The 21,358-nt window shown below is 34.2% G+C and overlaps 2 protein-coding genes across 10 annotated transcripts in view; one reads left to right on the plus strand and one right to left on the minus strand.

The window, feature by feature from the left end:
- Positions 1 to 7,758, plus strand: part of LOC111510368 (SUN domain-containing protein 2) — a 68,703-nt gene extending 60,945 nt beyond the window's left edge. Inside the window, exons 1-8 of one of the 3 annotated variants that reach the window (XM_074171334.1) lie at positions 1,029 to 1,100; positions 1,187 to 1,471; positions 1,523 to 1,624; positions 3,770 to 3,829; positions 5,579 to 5,726; positions 6,415 to 6,527; positions 7,108 to 7,397; positions 7,540 to 7,758. In XM_074171334.1, coding sequence (XP_074027435.1) covers positions 1,360 to 1,471; positions 1,523 to 1,624; positions 3,770 to 3,829; positions 5,579 to 5,726; positions 6,415 to 6,527; positions 7,108 to 7,397; positions 7,540 to 7,758 — 1,044 coding nt within the window. In that variant the 5' untranslated portion in view covers positions 1,029 to 1,100; positions 1,187 to 1,359. Of the gene's footprint in view, positions 1 to 1,026; positions 1,472 to 1,522; positions 1,625 to 3,769; positions 3,830 to 5,578; positions 5,727 to 6,414; positions 6,528 to 7,107; positions 7,398 to 7,539 lie in introns of those variants that run through there. The other 2 variants (XM_023166277.2, XM_074171335.1) reach the window with 2 other exon arrangements.
- Positions 7,755 to 20,822, minus strand: LOC111510367 (alcohol dehydrogenase [acceptor]). 7 transcript variants are annotated; one of them, XM_074171331.1, is made up of 6 exons: positions 20,343 to 20,816; positions 20,082 to 20,284; positions 15,398 to 15,572; positions 13,415 to 13,540; positions 11,719 to 11,888; positions 8,908 to 9,045 (listed from the first exon to the last, which is right to left on the minus strand). In XM_074171331.1, exons 1-5 carry the CDS (start codon positions 20,509 to 20,511, stop codon positions 11,758 to 11,760), a joined length of 804 nt encoding a protein of 267 aa, XP_074027432.1. In that variant the 5' UTR covers positions 20,512 to 20,816; the 3' UTR covers positions 8,908 to 9,045; positions 11,719 to 11,757. The 7 variants fall into 7 exon arrangements, with proteins under 7 accessions (XP_023022039.2, XP_023022042.2, XP_074027431.1 ...); XM_023166271.2 differs by lacking the exon at positions 11,719 to 11,888 and having other exon boundaries at positions 7,755 to 9,045; positions 20,343 to 20,817; XM_074171333.1 differs by lacking the exon at positions 8,908 to 9,045 and having other exon boundaries at positions 11,844 to 11,977; positions 20,343 to 20,811.
- Between the last annotated feature and the right edge of the window lie 536 nt (positions 20,823 to 21,358).

Raw genomic sequence — 21,358 nt, forward strand, 5'->3', positions numbered from 1 at the left:
AATAAGAACTATAATCTTGAAGTTATGCTCGCTTGCGAGAAGCAATACGAAGAAACGTCTGGTATTGTGGGAAAACTATTCACTCGGCCTCAGCCACGGTATTCACCAGATTTGGTCCCCTGCGACTTTTTCCTATTCCCAAGATTGTAGACCTATGAAAGTACGACGTTTTGTGACGATTGGGGAGATGACATACCAAAACATGCATATAAAAACTGCTTCGAGTATTGGAAAAACGCTTTACATATATTTCCAGTCAGATTTTCCGTTCTAAAAACTGCTAAGAACTACTCCTTTGATCTTTGGTTTTTCCCATATGAACAGAAAAAGTATTTTTCAACTTACGGTATTTTGCGAAACGATTTTATAAAATCTGAAATATTTTTCTATTCTGGTTCTGGATTTTTCTACATGGCTGATAGAGGATGACAGGTTGATTTTATGGAGTTCTAACTGAAATATAGTTTTTCGATTCGACAATAGGTTGCGAAATAATTGAAATTGAATCCTTAATTTCTTAATATAATCGGGTTTGTATTTTTCTAGAAATATACTCTATATATACATCTAGAAATATATTCTTTTTAAAACCGGTAGAATCCATGAAATACATGTAAAAAAAGTATTTTTCAACTTGACAGTAGGATGCAAAATAATTTAAACTAATTCTGAATTTTTCCTGGAATTTTCCAGACTGCAGATTCAGCAATATTTTCTTGCAAAATTAGTAAAATTCATTGACTAGGTATCAATATTAAAAGATAATTTTACAAAAAAAATTTGTAAAATCATTTTAACTTTTTTCTTATTACTGATCCTGCACGTATTTTTCAGAAGTGATAGAGAATATTTCTCCAATAATTGGAATTGATGATATAAGAAAATGATACTCAACTCGACTACAACCAATAATAGAAAATATGTATTTCTGAAGTTGACTGTTTTCTGGACGCCACTGATAGATCGGGCTGATTCGGAATTTGACAGCCAAGTTCACACTCCAAATATTGAACACTACCACGAGTAGGGAAACATCCAAACATCAACTGTGCTGCTGTAATATAATATAATATGAAAATATAGAGGGAGCAAACATCCAAGTTCGTTTCGCCAATAGAACAGTGGAACTTCTTCCCTTGTTTTAGCTTCTCAGTTTCTGTTCAAAATGTGAAAATTCGTCTTTTAGGTTGTTGGCAAGCATATATATTTTGACGGTAGTTTGTGCTCGAGATGTCAAATAACGGAAAAGTTACTGAAAACTTTTGGTAGACGGACTACTATTAAAAGACTGTGTATCTTCTGAAAAATTCATGGCAAGTGGGCAAAGGAACATTTTACATTTCGACTCATTTGTTTCATATGAAATATAGTTTTACAGTAATGTGGTATATATTTGGTAAAGTTAAAGAATATCAAAAAGCTTTGATGATTTTACCTACCAATATAACTTATTCCAAAATTGTTTATTCCGGTAAGAAGTACAGGCGCCCGTGGTAAATTATATGTATAACATTTTTTCCAGTAAATAGATCAACCATGGATTTAGATCCAATCGATTTCTTTCCCGGTTATGATCCTTACATTTACACAAGACAAAGATCGAGGCAATCATGCTGTTGTACAGGTAAGTTGAGAATACGATTTTTATGAATGAGAAATATTGAAAATTAAAAATTATTAATTTTTATGTGAAGTGAGCCACACTTTTTCAGTCACAGTTTTTTTAAGTAGAGGTAGAGACTGTCGTCGGATTTTGGATAGAGTAAGTAGAATTAACGAATAATGTTGCCAAACTTCCCTAAGGTCCTACTCACGACTGCGTTAGTTTTTCACGTATTGTAATTGTTTAGTGATCATAATTTGACGTGTTAGCAAAAATCAGCTCGATTGGGAATGGGAAGTTGAGTAGAAATGCTAACCTAATTTAATTTGTTCAGCCGTCGAACTGATAAAAAACATTCTTGAGACCAAGTTTTTGTTAAAAGGCTCTAAAAGAGAAATAACCTAAATGATATGCCTATAATCTTGTCGCGAGATGTAGGTACCTATATAAAATAAGAACTTTTTTTTTAGAATAGGTAATCAACGTACATTTTATATGCTTGTTTCTTTACACAGGTAAATCTCGAGGCAGGCATTTATATCATGACCTGGGTCTGGGGAGTATGGTGGCTGAGGCAGAACTTCGTCGCCCAATTCGTTTAATTTTCGAACGGTGATTTGTAAACGTGCGGACGGACGTTGTCGTGAAGCAGAATCGGGCCTCCACTGTTGACGCAATGTCCTTTCGTCGATTTCCACACAATGATGATTTGGTCCGGTTGCAGATAGTTATAGTGACCTCCATACAGTAACCGTGGTCTTTTTAGTGGGTTTTCGCCTTTGAGAAGTGCTTGGGTGAGATCAGTGTCCAACCACTGTCCTGAACGTCTGTTGTTGTCGTAGAGGATCCACTTTTCATCACAGGTGACGATCCAAAAAATAATCATTTTGGTAGCGCAAAATCCCACTTTTTGAACCCACTTTTCGAGCTGTTTAAACTATGAAAAACCGCATGGGAGCTGACACCCAGTTTCTCCGCCATCCTACGTACTACAGGTTGACCACTTCGGGGCCTCATCATCATCGAGGCTAAAATCTCCGGAACGAAATTTCGCAAACCAGTGCGTTCATTAACATCATCATTGCGAATTTTTGGGCTGTTTCAGGTGTTAGGAATTACGTGTTAAAAGATAAGACCTCGTTATTCCTCAGCTCGCACAAGTTTCGACTTCTGAGGGTTGTCGTTCGTAGGGGTGCGACAGCTGGTTAACGGAAAAACAGATTTTTTTTTAACAGATAATTTCTGTTAGTTCCAGCGACATTCCAAAAAGAACCCAAATTTGCAAATGTATTTGAAATGATATTAAAAAACAAAAATACTTACTTTTTCATCGCCACTTTTCAAGCTGCACGAGTTGGCGTTTACAGACTTAAAATCTAATGTTTCGCCCCCCAAAAAACATCACCAATTTAATTTTTTCCATATGGACCAAAAAAAGAATCATTCGATATAAATTAGCCTGCTTGGCGACAACTTCACTGATGTGTATCATCACAATTGTTTAATTAGTGAATTTTGAAACGTGTTTTGGGAGAGATCTCCAAAGAACAACGTTTTCTTTATTTAACCACTTTATAACTCTCATTGTGTATAAATGTTTTCAATCGTCACATCTATAAAGGTGGAACTTAAAAAAAACTTGGGCGTAACACTATAAAATGTAAATATTTATTTTGTGTTACTACATAAATTGAGGAAAACTACAACTAATGTTAAATCTCCACAGCGGATGTTCTATGCAAGGTCGTAGTAGCAAAAGAATAAGTACATCAACTCGATGGAAATAGATGGAAACTTTTTAGGATAGTTTTCACTTACCTATGCTATAATTCCAAAAGAGTAGGCACTAATTTTCAGAAATGACTGACGTTTTTGTTTTAATTTGTCTTTTGCAATGGCGTACGGTAATTATACTAAACATATAAGGAAAAAATGATGATAAAATATATAGAATAACAACGTTTTCATTCCAAAGCAATATATCTGAGAATTAGGTGCCTATTATTATGGAATTGTACATAGTCCAAACACTTACATCAAGCATGGATCCGAGTGAATCTACTTCATTCAAATTTTTTATTAACTCTCATTGGTATTTCAGAAAGCAACTAATATATTTCAATTAATAGAATAATGATGATGAATACTCTTTTATTTTTGTTGCAGTTATAACTCATATGCTGGCAGTCTTGTTTTCCATCGGAATTTGTGGAATAACTTTATATTGTAAGTAATAGACAATAGGTAATATTTATTCATATACTAAATATGAAATGTTTTTGACTCAAAAATCAATAATTTTTTTCAAGAATATCATACAGGAAGTCCCACCCAGAACCACATCGATGTATAGTACATGTATATAGAAAAATTTTGACGGGAGAGTCTAATAGTAACATATGGAGTTTTTATGCCTTTATCATTTAATCAGGACTGGATTCCTTAGAAACTACTAGTCTTTCTTAGAAGGTTTCATACAATGGAGTCTCGTTGAAATAATCGAGTCTCAGACACTTTGCTGTCTGGGTCGGATTTATCCTGCACTGATGAGGGATAACACCTCGAAACCGCTCTGTAGTTGACCTACTCGAATAATTTCAGCATTGTCCTGATGCTGGATGAAAGAGAAACATCTGCGAGACTAACCTCTCTGATTTTCTGATTGATTCGGCCGTTACTTGATGAAGATCCATAGTAATTTCACAAACTACACTTAAACGATTTGATCTCCACTAACTTTATTGAAAATAATCATAACATGTTTCGCTAAAACATTAGCTTTTTCAAATGATTAATCATTTGAAAAAGCTAATGTTTTAGCGAAACATGTTATGATTATTTTCAATAAAGTTAGTGGAGATCAAATCGTTTAAGTGTAGTTTGTGAAATAACCTCTCTGAGGTATCTTGCATAAATGTCTGTCGGATATAATTTATTATCCAACGTGATACTAGCCGAGGAAGTAGTTGTTTTCCGGCAGGCATTAACCAGAATCTACTGTATAGGTAGTTGGGAGAGATGAATGTTTCGAATTTTTTTCGAAATATTAATTTTTTTGTACGTATGTATCTCTCCTCGATACAGTCTTTAGACACGTTTCGATCTGTATTAGAGTTTTATCTTTTTAATATACATGCTCAAGTTATTGATTTTATATAAGCTATGTCCACACCTTCATTTTTTGAAAAATGAGAAATCTCCATACAAGTTCGGCCTGCCTGTTTATTCAAATTCAGTTCTTTACTGAAATTCACATTAGACATAAAAATATTCAGTAGTATGTACAGCTACCGGGCTGAGTCATGGCCGGTGTTTATGCAACTTACTTTTAAACTCCATCACGGCTCGAATAATCTAACAGACTAATAACAGAGTTCTACACATCTACTGCACATCTTGAGGGAGGGGCATGGGTTATGTTGGCTTTGAGCCAACTTTTTCGGGATATATTGAACGCTCTTAGATCTCATGTGGTTTGGTCTGGTCTCAAATTCGACAATTTTGTTTGTTCACGTACCTATCCATCCGAAAATGGGCCTCATAGCTGAAGATGATTTTTCGATGAAAATCAGGGTCGGTTGACAACACAGATCCCATTCAGCAAACACACGTCGTTATTTATAGTCGTTAACCTTCAGTTCCTGGGTCTTAAATAAAAACCTGGAATATATCATAAAAGTCGAAACTCAGCTCTAGTACTTAATCAAAATGATCCTATTTAGATATTTAAGTTAAGTTCAAGCTATCGACAAATGCATATAAATACATAGTTTTCTACATTTAGATGGATGCGGTTCACGGTGGGCCCATCATTTGTACCTTCTCCTTTTTTTCGAAAGATAACTCCAATTCGTGTCATTTATATTTTACGTTTTCCTTCAGAAAATTAACAGATTCAAGCGACACTGGTGCGATTATCTTGGCTTGCGACACTGTGCTCATGAGTTCATTAATCAAAATTATCCTACATTTCAGACTATGAAAATAACTTCACGAAGAATATATTTCCGTATTATACAAATATCGATGAACCAAAAAACCAAACAGAGCCCATGTACATCAAAAATATTCTGGATGAGATGAAAACACTCAAGGACAATATGGAAAAAACCAATATCTGGAGGTGAGATTGTATGGATAGGTATATGTATGTGGAGGGGGGTTCAGGCGATTAACCGCAGTTCTCTGTCAATCTGTCATCTTGGTCAAACAGTCTAGAGGACTTCAGGACATTTTAGACACTTACAGTGCCCCTGAAATTCTTTTCGAAGGCTGGGCCAGTTCAAAATAGGAGCCTTAAGATTGTTACCTTTGCAAAGTATAAGGGATACTGTGCACAGTTTCCAAAATATTTTGAAACGACATATTGTTTTGTGGGTTTGACAATAATTGACAACACTGTACAATTAAACTCAACTTAATTTCACTACTACACTGCCAATACAACACAAAAACTTTAACTGAACTTCAGACTGATTCTCAAATGTCTATCGCCTTATCAGCTCACTTTATACCGCACTTTCAACTAGACTTCCTCCATCTGCCTGTCGGTAGTGCTTATATATTCTAATGGAAGTCTCTGGAAGCCGACAGAAATCTTCTCGAAGCGACGCGACACCTAGAACGATCGAGAAATGCAAGTAGCGTTGAGCGCGACCTTGACCAAGTCAGAGTCGACACCTTGACCAGCGGCAGCCGGCGTTATTTTTTTTCAGGGTATTATTCACAACACTATGCATGATGAAGCTGTAGAGTATTTTGTAGTAAAATGAAGTCATGTTCAAACTGTTCTGACACTTTTTCTACTTTAGGAAACACCTCGAAGAACTATTCGCTAAAATTTATTTTCAACAGGAATCCATTTTTGATAAGAAAGTTGAGGAAGCTTTGGATATGTATGACGCTGACAAAATTGGACTATTCGGTAAGAGTACAATTTCACAATATGGTCAATGTGTAGGTATTCTTAACTTCAATTGAGATACTTTCACTAATTATTCGTAAGCATTGTGGACAGCTATTTCTGAGAAGTTTGCATTTTTTTAGATACATATGTTTTCAGTAGTAGTACTTTGGTAGTAAAAGAATAGTCGCACAAATATAATAATATGGCTATCTATAAATCAGAAAACCCTGATTGCAAATTTCCATTTACTATCAATTTCAGATTTGATCGAGCATATTTCAGTGGGAATACTTTTGTTATGTGTAATTTGTGTACCCATAAGTTGAAGAGAAATAAAATAATTCTAAAAAACGGTTGATCCTTACAACTTCTCACTTCGAGCTCAAAATTTTAAAAATTATTTGACGAAATCACTTGAATTGAAATTTTTAAATGACACTATCTATTGAATGCGTCGATTTTTGAAAATTTAAATTTTCTTAGCGGGAAGTTGACAATTCAACTTTTACTCGAAATATTTTCAAAATTTATTCACCAATTACCAATACTGATATGTATTCAATGAATTTTCAACTGTACAATTTATTGAATGTTTTAGATTATGCCTCGGTATATGCATATGGATCGGTAATTTCAACTCCCTGCACAAGCCCTTATCCTGCTAACAAATCTATTAATTTCTTCAGTTTGCTAAATTTTAACGTCATGTCCGATCCAGAATCGCTATTGCAACCTGAAAACTTACCTGGTAACTGTTTTGCTTTCCATGGATCTGAAGGGAGAATCCGAATAAAACTAGGCAGAAAAATCACCATTAAAGCAGTTACAATGGATCATGTCAAATTGCTTGATAACGGCGGGAGTGCACCGAAGAATTTTGAAGTGTTTGTGAGTTGAATTTTGTCGACTTATTTGTTTATTAATTATTGAACATCAAACAAATACCGTCAGTTTATGAAATACATTTTTAGGAAGCTTTCATTTTTTTGGTAAAGAGCGAATTTAGTAGCTAATATTTCCTTCATTTCAGGGGCTTCAAAACCCAAACGATGATTCAGGAGTATTACTTGGAATGTTCACTTATGACCAGAAGGGAAGACCTTACCAAACATTCATGATCAACAGTAATTTAACATACGTTCCATTTGAATATGTTGAACTGCATATTCTGGACAATTATGGAAATCAAGAATTTACCTGTGTTTATCGTTTTCGTGTTCACGATATGTTCAAGAACAAAACAACTTGAAGCAGTATTGCGTTTATAATTTTAAGTTTTTCATTAGTTGAAAAGCAATGAAATAAAATAATAATTTACAAAAGTATTTGTCTTAATACGTATGACAAAAAGATGGTTTCAGGAATATTTCTAAATTTTGACATTTTCCAACACTCAGAAAGTGTCTCAGTTTCAGTCTATCACTTGCCATTTCAGCTAACATTAAAATGGCACCATTAACATTTCCACTAGGCAAGCTAGGTAGAATTGATCCATCTACAATGAATAAATTATTGGTCCCTTTCACTTCAAACTCATAATTTACAACAGTTGTTGAATCCTCTTCACGCCCCATTTTGCATGTACCAACAGGATGGTAGGTAGTTATTGTCAGGTGTCTGATGTAACATTCCCAATACAAGTTTGTTCCAAAGGTATAATCGTTACACCCAGGAATCACATTTTCATTAAGCTTGGCACCTAACATTTTCATTTCCTTGGTGTTTGCTATCTTTTTAATCAGTTCGATACCTTTCAGAAGAACATCAATATCATCCTGATGGCTCAAATAATTTGGATCAATAAGAGGTTTACTCTCAAAATTAGAGTCTTTCAAACGAACTGTACCTCTACTCTTTGGATGTAAAAGTATAGGCAAGATTGTTATAGCTGTATGGTTCCATTTGGCAAAATAATTATGCCATGTACTATCAGTTATACCAATTAACTGTCGCAAATGAACGCCGCTGTCTTCATTAAGGCTTAGAGGCATAACCATTAATTGAATATCAGGGCGAATATGATCATTTTGATCAGTGACATCTAAATTAACATCACAAAATGCTAGGACTTCACATCCACTGAATGTCCATGGTCCAGCACCATTCCAAAAGTAGTTGAATGCAGAATATGGAGACAACATCTGTTCAATGCCGATGCCGAGGGTTTGATTTAACATTATGAGATCAAATCCAGTAGTAATATGATCCTGTAAGTTTTCGCCAACTGGAAGATTAATTTTTGATGTGATATGCACTTCATCCAAATGCGTTTTTGGACCTATGCCAGAAAGTAACAGTATTTTAGGCGTTCCCACTACTCCAGCAGATAAGATAACGCCTTTGGATGCTTTCGCGAAATAATGTTTGTTTGAATATCTGTACTGAACGCCACGTGCTTCAAAATTTTCATGAAAAATCACTTTCTCAACCACTCTGTTGGTGCGAAGGAATAAATTTGGTTTATTTAAATGAATCAATGTGTGTGATGGTGTCCAACGTTCTCCATTCCATATATTCATTTTCGGTAAACCAAATCCTAGAACAACAGAGAGTATATCATTAGTTGAATAGGAAAAAACAGTTTGGTGAAATGATGAACATCATAATGTTTCATTAATTAGCAGAAAATATCTTCATTTTGATTCAGCAGTTTGAAATGATACATTTCACATTGTCTTGAACTGAAAATGCAACTGGAATGTTTGGTATATAGATAAAGTTTATGTTTGTCATAGGGCCACGAATTTTTAACAAACTCCCAGATATCATTGAACAGCATGAAAATGTGAGACATTTCAAAAAAGGCTTGAAACATTTTTTATTGGAGAAATGTTTTTATTCGCTTTCCGAATTTTTAATTGAAAATTATTGTATGTGACTACCTTATCTTAAATTCATATTTTATTCTTTTGAATACTTTTAATAACCTTAAAATTAGGCTTGACAATTTCCATACATGTAACTGTCAACGGGAAATAAAGAAATAAAGATTTATTATTCAATTTTGTGAATTTCAGTTACGTTTTTCCCCGTGGATTCTCCAGTAATTGACTACACTGAATAATCAAACTTGACTTTATTTCACTTTAGATAAACAAATACTTCAACTAAAACTTCAACTATTATTTGAATGTCTATCGCCTTACTAGATCACTTCGCATAGCGCACTGTAATGTCCTCTTGACTGTCTCAATATCCTCGTGGCTAGTCTTTAAATATCGTAATCGAATGTCGTCGAAATTTCTCCGAAGTTCTGTCGAAGTCGGTAGCATTATTCTTGCTGCTTCTCGATTGGCGGGGAATCATCGTGCACTCGCGCGCTCTTAGCCACGTCACGCCTGGTTTGTGGCTACCAGCGGTGGCCGGCGTTATTTTCTTTCGGGCATGATTTACAACATTTCATTGAACCATTTTAGAAAGTTGTTATTTATTTTGAGGAAAATTGAAATGTATCATTTCAAGTTTCGAACAGAAATATTACCACTTTGTTGTACATAAATTAAGAAATAAGTTGTGTAGTTTATTTTTAGCAATTTTCAGAAGGCTTTATATTGAAAAATTCACATAATACTTAATACCAATGCCACCATATTTCGTTTTTGCCAGGTCAAATTTCAAGATGACGTCAAATGACAAAGATACTGTAAAATATATTGCAAGTAATGTAATACCAAAAATAAAAATGTTTTTAAATGCTGTCAAAACAAGCAGAATGAAGTAACGGTTTACATCATGTTCTCTTATAATGCAAGAAATTATAGAGGGTGGGGATAATTCCAGATATTGTCATAAACTAAACTTGATTGTGTTATTCCCGGCACTATTATTCATCGTGGATGTAAGTAAGTAAGTATATTTATGCAATTCAGTAATAAGACAAAATACATAGTCGTCTATGACAAAAGGATAAAAAAATAAAATGAAATAAAATACAAATGAAAATAAAGATGCATGAAATGTAAAGATCATACAATTATAATGAAAGTTACGGCTACCTAAGCAAGCTTGTGTTGTAGCCAGCAAACTAAATAGTACAGCTTTTCCTGTATAACCAAACATAGTGAACAGAGTATAGAAAGGAAGAGATAGTAAGAAGAAGATAGAGGACGAGATGTATAAACAATGATTTCATTTTACATACTCATGATGCATTACATATATTAATTAAAAAGTCATTTGAAATAGGTGAAAAATGAATAAATATCTGCAGAAGAGTCAAGAGCATTGAAATTATTAGAAGAAACAGCCAGTATAGTAGGAAACAGATAGGAGATAGAACTTTTATGGAAAGAAGACGATGACTCTTTACCAAAATCCAAGTTGGCAACTGAATATCGTCCTAGGATAATGGATAAAATTTTCAAAAAATACAACTTTTTCCCAGGAATACTTCAAAAAGGTGGAAGAGAATGAAAACAATGATTACCTATGCGAGAATAGGAATGAAGACAGAAAATATACAAGATATACCTCATTTTGACAAAAAAACAAGAAAAGTATGATTTGTTTTGATGCTGCCTTTAAACAAAACAGTTTCAGTATGGAGAACATGGTTTTGAAATGTCCTGATTTTAACTTTTAGAAATTCATATAAAATATTATACCATTTTCAATGGTCTAAAATTGTCTGAAAATAGTCTAATAAACCGAAACCGGTTGCAACAAATAATAAACTTAGTGAAATTAGACAAAAGTTATTTTCTTTATTCTATGTCCTGATTTTCTAAATTCTTTATTGGGAGTATTATTCAAGTTCAGATTGAAGAAAATTGTATTAACACGTTACATGAAGGACATATTCCACAGAGTCAACATACCAGAAAAAGATAGAAAATTCCAAAGATTTTTATGATGGAGAGGTGATTGATACAATTAATGATATGAAATGACATTTGTAATTTTTGCTGTAACGTCTCCAGCGTCTGCTCTATTCATCATGAGAAAGCTCAAAATATTCAGACGAAAGAGTCTGAATATCCTGAGGCAGTAAAAGTAATTTTGGAACATTATATGGATGATTACTTGGATAGCGTAGATAGAGTAGAAGAAGCCATGAATTTGATGAGTGAAGTTGCAGAAATCCACAAGAAAATTGTTAAACTGAATCAGGATAGAATTTAGAAGAGACAATGAAAAATTAGTTAAATGGATGAAAGAATCAGATTATCGAGAACAATGCCATCTGGGTGATAATAAGGAAGTTACATACCTTTTGTGATGCCAATTCAAAAGTGTATGCTTCAGTTTCTTATTTTAGGGCAATATCAAACCAGGATGTATACAATAGCTTCATAATGGCAAAATCTGGTGTGAGTCCATTGAAAACTGTTTCTATTCCGAGACTATAACTGCGAGCAGTAGTTTTAGAAGCCCTGTTCGCTAACACCATCAAGAAGGAACATATTATTCAAATTGATCGTCGTTATCATTGGGTAGGCTGCAGAACTATCAGTTGGTTGAAGTCTGATCTTCAAAAATTGAAGTCGTATGTTAGTCATAAAATATACGAAATTTTGAATATATCTGATGAATCAGAATGGCATTGGATTTCAACGAAAGACAGTGTAGCAGCAACACAAGAGATAATTCAGTTTGTGAATGGTCAGAATACAGTCGTTGGTTTACTTGACTATTGTTCTTTCTCAGAAGTGACGAGAAAACGTTGTTCAAAGAAAAAACAAATAAGACTGGTGATATTAAAAAAAGGATTCGATGAATATGTGGCACTCATATTTAAAGATGAAAACTTAGTAGAAGCCATTCCTGAAATAGAGAGGTTCTCATCTCATCTTCGACTTATCATGTCAATTGCTAATTTTTAAGAGCCATCAATGCGTTTGAAGGTTTAAACACTTACCAGAAAAATTACTTACTCCAGATGAAAACTATTTATGAGTAACGTATTTGATTAAATAACAATTTATTGTGAAATTTTCACCTAACAGACATGTGTTTCACTGTTCAATAGTTTCTTCAGGCATGTTCAATAATAACAGCCGTTGGAAGGTTTCCACATTTTTTGTCTGAAGATGGAGAAGTAGAAAGCCAAAACGCTTCTCTTCTCAGAAACTAATCTTTTTTAAAAAATATACCCATTGCAATTCAAAAGAAAATATTTTTTCAAGAAGTAAGTTTCAAAAAAATGAAAACTAAGATGCGGTAAGATGCAATAACTGAAAAACATAATTCACCATGATATTGTGAACAAGAGTGAACATCTTGACAGTAAAGGAACGAATATGACTGCTCCACGCCAAAACACAATATATGAACAATCGATTATTTATCGAACAAGCACACAAAAGATGAAAAAAAAGAGTAGATACTGTGTTTTGATTATGCTGAATTTCCGAAACCTGAAGATGAATTCAAATACAGTATAAATAAATGTGCAAACAACCAATTTTTCGTTTTCATCTCAGTAATAATGTTTTGGCATGAAGCAACCAAATTTATTTTGAATATAAAGAAAACGTGGAAACAAGCAAACGATCATGAACTAGAGTAGACATAGAAAAATGAGTTGTGAATATCGTCAATGCCGTACGCATGTATTAAAAAAAAAAATCGAGATTTGTTTTAATTAAGAATGACACGAAGAAAGTTCGAAATTTTCAGAAGTCACTGTCATGTTCACTGTTTTGTGATTGAAACCTTTATATTTCTTTATATATACAAGTACATATATATTACTGCAAAGGTAAAGAATGTACAAAATCGATTTACTTATAAACAATTCGTGTCCACTCTATCTGTGTTACTAATAGAGTTTTGTCAACTTATATCGTACAGAATCCAACATTCTAAACATGAGCAGACTCGACTCAATAGCTATTTATATTGACTTGGACCTACAACCAAATCTTGGAAATGACTTCCTCATAGTCTGATCACTACCTACTCACCTATTTTGCAATCCTCGGTATTTGATGAAATTGTAAAACCAAGTGTTTTCGCTGCCTCAAGAATAACATTTGCAAGTTTAGAAGTGAAGGTAGGATTTCCAAAAAATATCGAGCCGCGGTGGAGACCTAAATAAAAAAAAGATTCAGTATTTCGGGAACTTTTCAATTCTCAAGTATAGATAGTCTTAAGTATAGATTATAGTTCCAAAACCATTTTGGTATGGAAATTACTGAAAACTGGGCCGGTTCAAAACATTATTATCGTTAAAGGCCGAGATATTGACGTCTTCATTTTCAGTTCGTAACTTTCACAAAGAAAAATTTATTTTAGATTGTACAAGCTTTATTTTTGTGATGAAATTACACTATAGAGAAAATTTATCACAAGAAGGGTAGTACCATTCGGAGATTCTAGAGAACTAGTTCTGGGAGATGAAAGATCAAATCGAGCAGTGTTAAATCTCTTGATTTTGCGGGCCACCTCATTGGTCCATTTTTTCCCACCCATTATGATATCATTCGAACCATCAAAATTTTACATTTATATCAGGTTATCTATTTTCCTCATAGATTACCCAGACCTTAAACATTTTGATTTAGTTCCCTAATAGATTTTTTCTTTTACGAATTAGTTCCGTTTTCAAAATAATTTTTTAAGTTTTTCAATATTATTCAACTTTATAATTTGTCGACTTGATGTAAATATTTTTGAGATGATTTTTTTCAGAAACGTCAATGAATTCAGGTGTAGAATCGTCAAGAAAACCGACACCGTGAAATATCCATGTCCGTTTTCAATAAAACATTGAGAATGGTCCAGAGAATATTGTTATTTTCCCGAGAGTTCGACAATAATTGACTACACTGTACAATCGAACCCAATTTTATTTCACTACTACAATACTAATACATCTCAAAGATTATATCTGAGCTTCAGACTAAAACTTAAATGTCTATCGCTTCATTAGCTCACTTCGTACCGCACTTTCAACTTGACACCCTCCTCTGTCTATTGGTAGTGCTTATATATAGTCTTCAGAAGCCGGTATAAATATTCTCGAAGCGGCGCGACAGAACGATCGAGAATACAAGTAGGCTTTAGCGCACCTAAGCTAAGTCACAGTCAACCGGTTAAGACCAGTGGCGGGCGGCGTTATTTTTTCAAGGGATAATTTACAGCAATATCAAACGTGTGTGGGAAAAACTCGCGCAAAACTATGGTTTCAACTACTTGCCTTGCAGAGAAAACTGCGTAGGCGGTCGATGTCGAAGCTTAGCTTTGCAATTATTATCGTGGATTGAGAATTCTAACAATTCCATATATGCTTCATAAGGGAAGATATCACTGCCTTCTCTTACTCAGGCTTGCACTTCAAAGTCAGTTGAGTTCAACAATGCATTTGCTGCAGGTGTTGAACAGCAAACTCTTCATTTTTGGGATGTGGTTTCGAATAGTTGCCTTGCCTGATGTTATTGTTCATTTTTTATGACTGACTTTACTTGTGATGGACAGATAGTGCTGTGTCGACCCACTGGACCTAATCAGTGGTGCTAGGCTAAACTACTGAACTGCCCTAAAAAGAACAAGCTTTGAAGATGCCCTCTATGGGATCTACAGAAAACTCAATCTTCAGGGCTCAGTTTTATTTGATAGGATAGTCAGTAGTTCAGCCTAGCATCACTGATGAGACCTGGTGGGTTGGAACAGCGCCCTCTGGTGTTATATCACGAGTCCATCTAGATGTCTTGCAGTGAAAGCTGAAGTGAAAGACAGAGGACAAATATCTTTCGGCGATCGATGTCGAAGCTCAGCCTTACAACTGATTGCCTTGGGGAGCCTTGTTTATCTTCGATATTCGAGAATTGAGTCTTCTTTCGACCCCCATAGATGGCATCTTCGTTTACTGATAAAAATACTGAATAAGAAATAACATACCAATAAAATAAAAAGAGATGTCAAAATAGATCAAGTTTTGTTATTACCTTCAGAATTCCCCCGTTCGAGTTTTGTGAAATAAGGTAAGATGTCATTTTCAAATGAATATCCCTCTTTATTTTTGAACCAGTCATTGAAATCTTCTGAATGTCCCCTCACATAAATCATATTGTTCAGCATACCAGTTCCTCCAACAATCTTTCCCATTGGCCAAGTACTTGCCTAAAACAGAATAATGACAATTATGACCTATTGTAATTCTTGAATTGATTTTCACAAAAATTATGAAGAGGATATTACATTATTAATATCAGACTTCGTAGAAGACTGTTTTTATGTTTAAAAAACAATGTCCTTCCCATGAAAAGTCCCTGCCAAGAATATCTTGCAACAAAATATCAGCACATCCATTTTCTATCAAAGATTTTGGTACACCCACAGCTGGTTCAGGACCCATATACGGAGTTGATGATCCGTGTCTGGCACGCTCATCGGCTTGTTTTGTTGCCTGCGATGCCTAAGTGTCCTGGCACCCAGTATCTAGTCAATCTATTCCTGACCGCCAATTTCCTCAGTTCTTCCCGGCATTCCCAGATTAATATGGATGCTACTTTTTGGTTCGTCAGCGTGCAGCTTGGCTCCAAGAAAACTGGAAGATTGTTGGTGTACTGACCAAGTGGGTAACTGAAATCAATCTTTCTCCCCATACAGTAAATTCCAGCCCCCGTTCCATATTCAGTTTTCGGCCCGCATGCTCTCATGAATGACTATTCATACTCCACTCTTAGCGGTTGAAAACTTTAACCGTGAAGTTGCCTAGCATTTATTTCATTGTCATGTGGTCATAGATCAAGTTTATTGTTCGTTCCTCCACATACTCCGAAATTTTTATTTTATCCGACCCCATGTGAGGTTTTCAGTCTGAATTGGCCCGCCCTTGCTTCCCCCATTATAACTAGATGTGAAGGAGGAAGATTCAAGGGTGTTTCCTATGCAGCTTTAGGAGTGGTTTTCATTGCTCCCATTATTCCCGAACATGAAAGCCTTGGCACTCTGCTTAGTTTGTTAACAGCGGTCGCATGTTTTATATTCGGCAACCTGACCACCAATATATCATATCAGTTTCAAGGCCACACATATTTTCGTAGTTATGTCTAACCAGCATCAGTGCTATTTTCGCCTTTCTTTAAAATGTTTGTTTTCAGGTTAGCCTGGGATCTAATACCACTCCCAGATATTTGTCCTTACTCGACAGACTTTTCTCTTCAACTCTAAGTTTAGAGGTCCCATGCCCACCATTCTGTTTTTTTGGCGAATGCTACTATGGTCGATTTTGTTGGGTTTAGGTTCAACTCTTGATAATTGAACTGATAAGTATCAAGTAAGTGAAATAAGAGGTGAAGTTGATATGGTGAATAAAAACTTGTATTTTTTTATATTTCTTGTTGTGTCGAAATGAGTCTGAAAGGATTAAATTTTGGGAACTTTGGAGGACTGTAACTCTGGTAATAAGGAAGCGCATCAATTATGTCTTTCGGATTCGTAATCTACATGTCAAAATACCTCTGTAAACCTATTTTTTTTTAATCGGAGGGTGCGCCTTATTCGAAATTTTACCTCAATTTTTAAAATAGCTATTTTTCTCAGAATGAAATTTTTCCTTTCCTCGTACTGATATCCCTGAATATACCTCATATCTGTGAACAAAATTTATATATTAGATCTTGTATCATTATATCGATCTCTTTACGCCTCTCCGTCATTAAGTAGACACTGCTTTGGCAATGTGATTTACTTATTGCATGTCAAAACTAATATTATAGTCGGTCCTTCCCAAATAACTGTTGGAATCGGTTTCTTTCCAAATCAATGAATGTTCTAAATTCGAATCGTTTATTGGTATACTTGCCAATCTTTCACGTATTCAAAATTGTAAATTCACAATTATGTCATTGGGAATTTAAATCATGTCATCGATTCATGTATTCCATTGTGAAAACACAGCTCATTTCAAATTTTTGAATCGTTGGCGGCTGGTGCAATCTCTCGTCATTATCAATTCATTAATTACTTCGAAATAAACCTCTTATAGCTTAGAGCTAATTGATAATTGAAGAAATTATCATCAAACTGAAAGTCCGCAACTTCGGTTCAAATTATACAAAATATGTGAACGAGTACGTCTTTTCTGTACCACACTAATCGCACTCAAAAAAAGAATCTATGGTTAGAACTTAGCATTAAAACATTATATTTATTTATAATTAATTAGCCCAAATTCAATCGGACATTTCATTCGTATATTGATTTTTTCATTCATATCTCACTGTTTCATTTTTCTAATATTCTTCCAATCTACCAATGAACTCAATTCAGATCGCGCCAAACGTGTCAGTCTCCGTTTCAATTCATCCTTAAATATTTTTTATTTACTGTCACCTAAATCGAATCCAAATGTCATTCCAATTTTTTTTCAAATTACCACTTACGTCACATTTCGATCCAGTCCCAAGTTCAGTACATTCTCAAATCTGCGTCACCAAACTGATTCAATGATTCAAAATTAAATTTATAGGAGGCGTAAAAAGCAGATATATTGGATTCTATGATAAGTGACCGTTCAATCTGAATATAATGTTCCGTGATTTCAAAAAGAGCCGACAACAGACCACAACCATCACGTGGTTCAGTTTCGCGCCATGTTCAAAATCACGCGAAAATAACGAATTTGAATTTCCCGGTTAAAAACTGCCGCCGTCTGGGCTCATACTCTCTTTACTCATCTACTTCACTCAGGAAAGCGGTCGTGACAGTAACAACGAGATACAATAACAGTTGTTATTCAAAGTAGACATGAAGAAATAAGTATTATAATATATTGGTCAAACCGGCAGAACATTTAGGATATGCATTCAGGAACATCATATGAACTACATACCTATGTTATCTTAGTCTTCCTATACATATTATTGATGTAAAATTGACATAATATACTCTAGGTATAAACCTTACATATATAAAAGTTTAGTAGATGCTCTATTTTTTCTAAAGGTAATTATGATCGAGGAAGTACCTGTGTAGGTAGTTGTTACTAGTGATTACATGGGGTTTATTAAAATTAGAGTAAAGAATTAACTTTCAGTATGTTATTCACTACGAAATAGCTATTGTGATAGCAAAATATGTGATATTTTTGAAAATAAAGTTTGTGAAGATCAAATCGTTAGGTGTAGTTTGTGAAAAGTATTATAAGTAATACATTACGCTATATAGTAGTAATTATGACATTATTCGTCAAACAGTTCACTATAAACAAATCGAATAAGCTGCAATAAACATTTCGAAGGAAGATAATGATTCAATCCAAAACAAGCTCTTTTCCCAATCAACAAAAATGCAATACTTTTCTCGACGCGCATTTCACCAATCAAGTTGGAGTTTTAAGTTTTCCTCATTTCTTAAAGGCACGTTAACTTAGTTGGTGAAGCGAGCTTTGAAAAGAGTATTGCATTTCTGGTGATAAGGACAAGTGAGAAGTAGACTGTCTTTAACTCTATTATTAAAATACCATAGATGTTTCGGACTATTTGGCCCTCATAAGTATGGTATAACCAAAGGGCAAAGATGGAAACCACTTGGTTGCCATCAACAAACCAATACTTAAATTTATATTGACACTCAATATCTTTTATATTTGTACGATTTCCTTAAGTTACTCAAATAAGTATAACTTTGAAAAACTAATTGTAAATACCCAATTTATAGAATAAGTAAATCCATACTAATGTGCTAACAAGATCATTAACACGAAAGGCATTTTATAGATCATACAAAGTAATCATAACACAATTGAACTTTCATAGATTTTTTTCCAGTTTTACCCACGTTCATAATAGAATAAATTGTTGAAATTTAGCATGCACACTTCAAATAGTGATGATGAAAAACTTACTGAAAACTCAGCACTGTCGAAAGTGCATGCAATAGAGATTCAATGCTATAATTGGTTGTCAGTAACAATAACCTATTTCTTTCACATTATCGAAATATTGCTGTGTTTGCCTGCATGAATTTATGTTAATCTGGCACTCACCATTATCTTTACATTCCCATTACATAATCTATAAATTAGGTTTATGAGCCCTGCTATAACTGTTTCAAACTAAACAATGTGAAGAAAGTCTGATATGAATTAGTTACAAGGATTTGTTGGTGGTAGCTGAGAAAAAATTCAAATGACTGCAATATGAACAACTACTGATACTGATCCTCTGAAAACCACTAACAGAATGATGTCATGTTGAGAGGTTAGCTTCAGTAGATATTTAGTTACTTGAAAATGAAATATGTTTTAGGAGAGATCAATAAAAAAAATGAAAAGATTTCTTTCTCCATCATTGAATAAAAACTAGGGAAATTTTTGCAAGGGTTTAGTGAAACATTATTCAAGTGAAATATATCAATACTTTTTCTTATATTACGCTGTGTAGCATTCCTGATTACGATATCTGTTTCAATACCATTACGAATATTTGAGAATAAACTGAATAAGAAAAAGTGATTTATGTGTAACTCTGTGCTCATATATTTGAAAGTAGATTTTTTGTTTGTATCGAAAAAAACTGACAAGTGAGATATAACATGCATGATCTTACACATCTTTGTGAAGAACTCTCATTAATGTATTTCTTTTTTCTTTTCTTCCTTCAGAAGTTTTCCATATTTACTTACATTATTGTTCAATGCTAAACATGAGTTCGTTTGTGATATTGTGGTATACTGCCAATCGAACTGAGTTTTTTGTAGTAATACACCCAGTGTGGGAATGTCCAATAATTTATTACCATAATTTCCAGCTTCCAAAACTAGCACAGTCACATTTTTTTCATCAGATAGTCGTCTAGCTATAAGGGCCCCAGCTGATCCACATCCCACTTCAATATCAATAAACACATTTCTATCATCTTTAAAATGGGACTTCAATAAACTTACCTATAATATAGTCGAATGTGGTATTTTCTTTCTCAATATCTTCAGTGCAATCATAGCAAAATAAAAAATCAATATATTCTAGGTTATTTATGAGAACTAGAAATAATTTAACAATTATGAAATACAAAAAAATGAAAAACCATCGCGCGGTGACAAGCATTATGTTCATTTTAATAAAATCCAATCATTTTAATTCAATTAAGCTGGATTGTTCCTTTCTCCATGCATATTCCCATTCCCCCCAAAAACCTAAATTCAAAAAATTAGAAATGTGAGGATGTCAGGTTATGAGTTAGTTGTTCTTCGTTTTGTTGGGTGCGTCCTAAGTTATGTACCCAGCCACTAGTTCACTCATAGGAGGTGATGTACGCAGGGTGCTTTGTGGTGATGTCACATGATGTATACTTGGATAAACATTATCTGTTCGAAGTTAGGTTAGGAGACAAATTTGAATGAATATATCCGACTCACATAACCTTGAAATGAAAGAGAGGAAAGTATTCCACCCTTGTTCAGGTAAACCATCATAAATACTTGGTGAAATGATTAAAAGTACCAAAAAATAAGTTGGGTATATTGGGTAAGATAAGAATGATTGCCTGAGCGACGATAAAGAGAATATACAACCAAACCATTATACCTACCTTTAAATACCTACAAATATGGCAAAATATGTTTGTTGAGTAACGAGAGTACTCTTGTGGACTGTATTTATAAAATTAGCGAATTTGAATAGGTACGCCAGAAACAAGTCACCTTACCGTGTGACTTTTCTCCCTGGCGGTTTTGCAGATCTTTAGCGGCCGCCACAGTAGGATGTTAATTATTATCCTTGAAGATAGGGACACACGCAACACTTCATTTCTGTAGATATAACGAGCGTTTTTATTACAGCGATCCGACAGCGATTTCGAGCAAGGACATTTTTTTACGCAAAAATAAACGGGGCCGTATTCAGAAGTATTCGTGCATAAATGAGAACATGAAATAAGGAAAAATTAGGTTAACGAAATTCG

Source organism: Leptinotarsa decemlineata, unplaced genomic scaffold (genome assembly GCF_025532065.1).
Source record: "Leptinotarsa decemlineata unplaced genomic scaffold, Ldec_3_MD MMD2_tig00000010_RagTag_RagTag, whole genome shotgun sequence".
Classification (NCBI taxonomy): domain Eukaryota; kingdom Metazoa; phylum Arthropoda; class Insecta; order Coleoptera; family Chrysomelidae; genus Leptinotarsa; species Leptinotarsa decemlineata.

What these genes read in the sequence shown, in the direction of transcription:
- LOC111510367 (XM_023166271.2), bottom strand. Translation starts at nt 20,511, where the DNA reads ATGAACATAATGCTTGTCACCGCGCGATGGTTTTTCATTTTTTTGTAT. An exon ending in CGAACGGGGGAATTCTGAAG is followed by an intron (nt 13,541 to 15,397) that starts GTAATAACAAAA and finishes TTTTTTATTTAG; the next exon opens with GTCTCCACCGCGGCTCGATA. An exon ending in TACCGAGGATTGCAAAATAG is followed by an intron (nt 9,046 to 13,414) that starts GTGAGTAGGTAG and finishes CTGTTGTTCTAG; the next exon opens with GATTTGGTTTACCGAAAATG.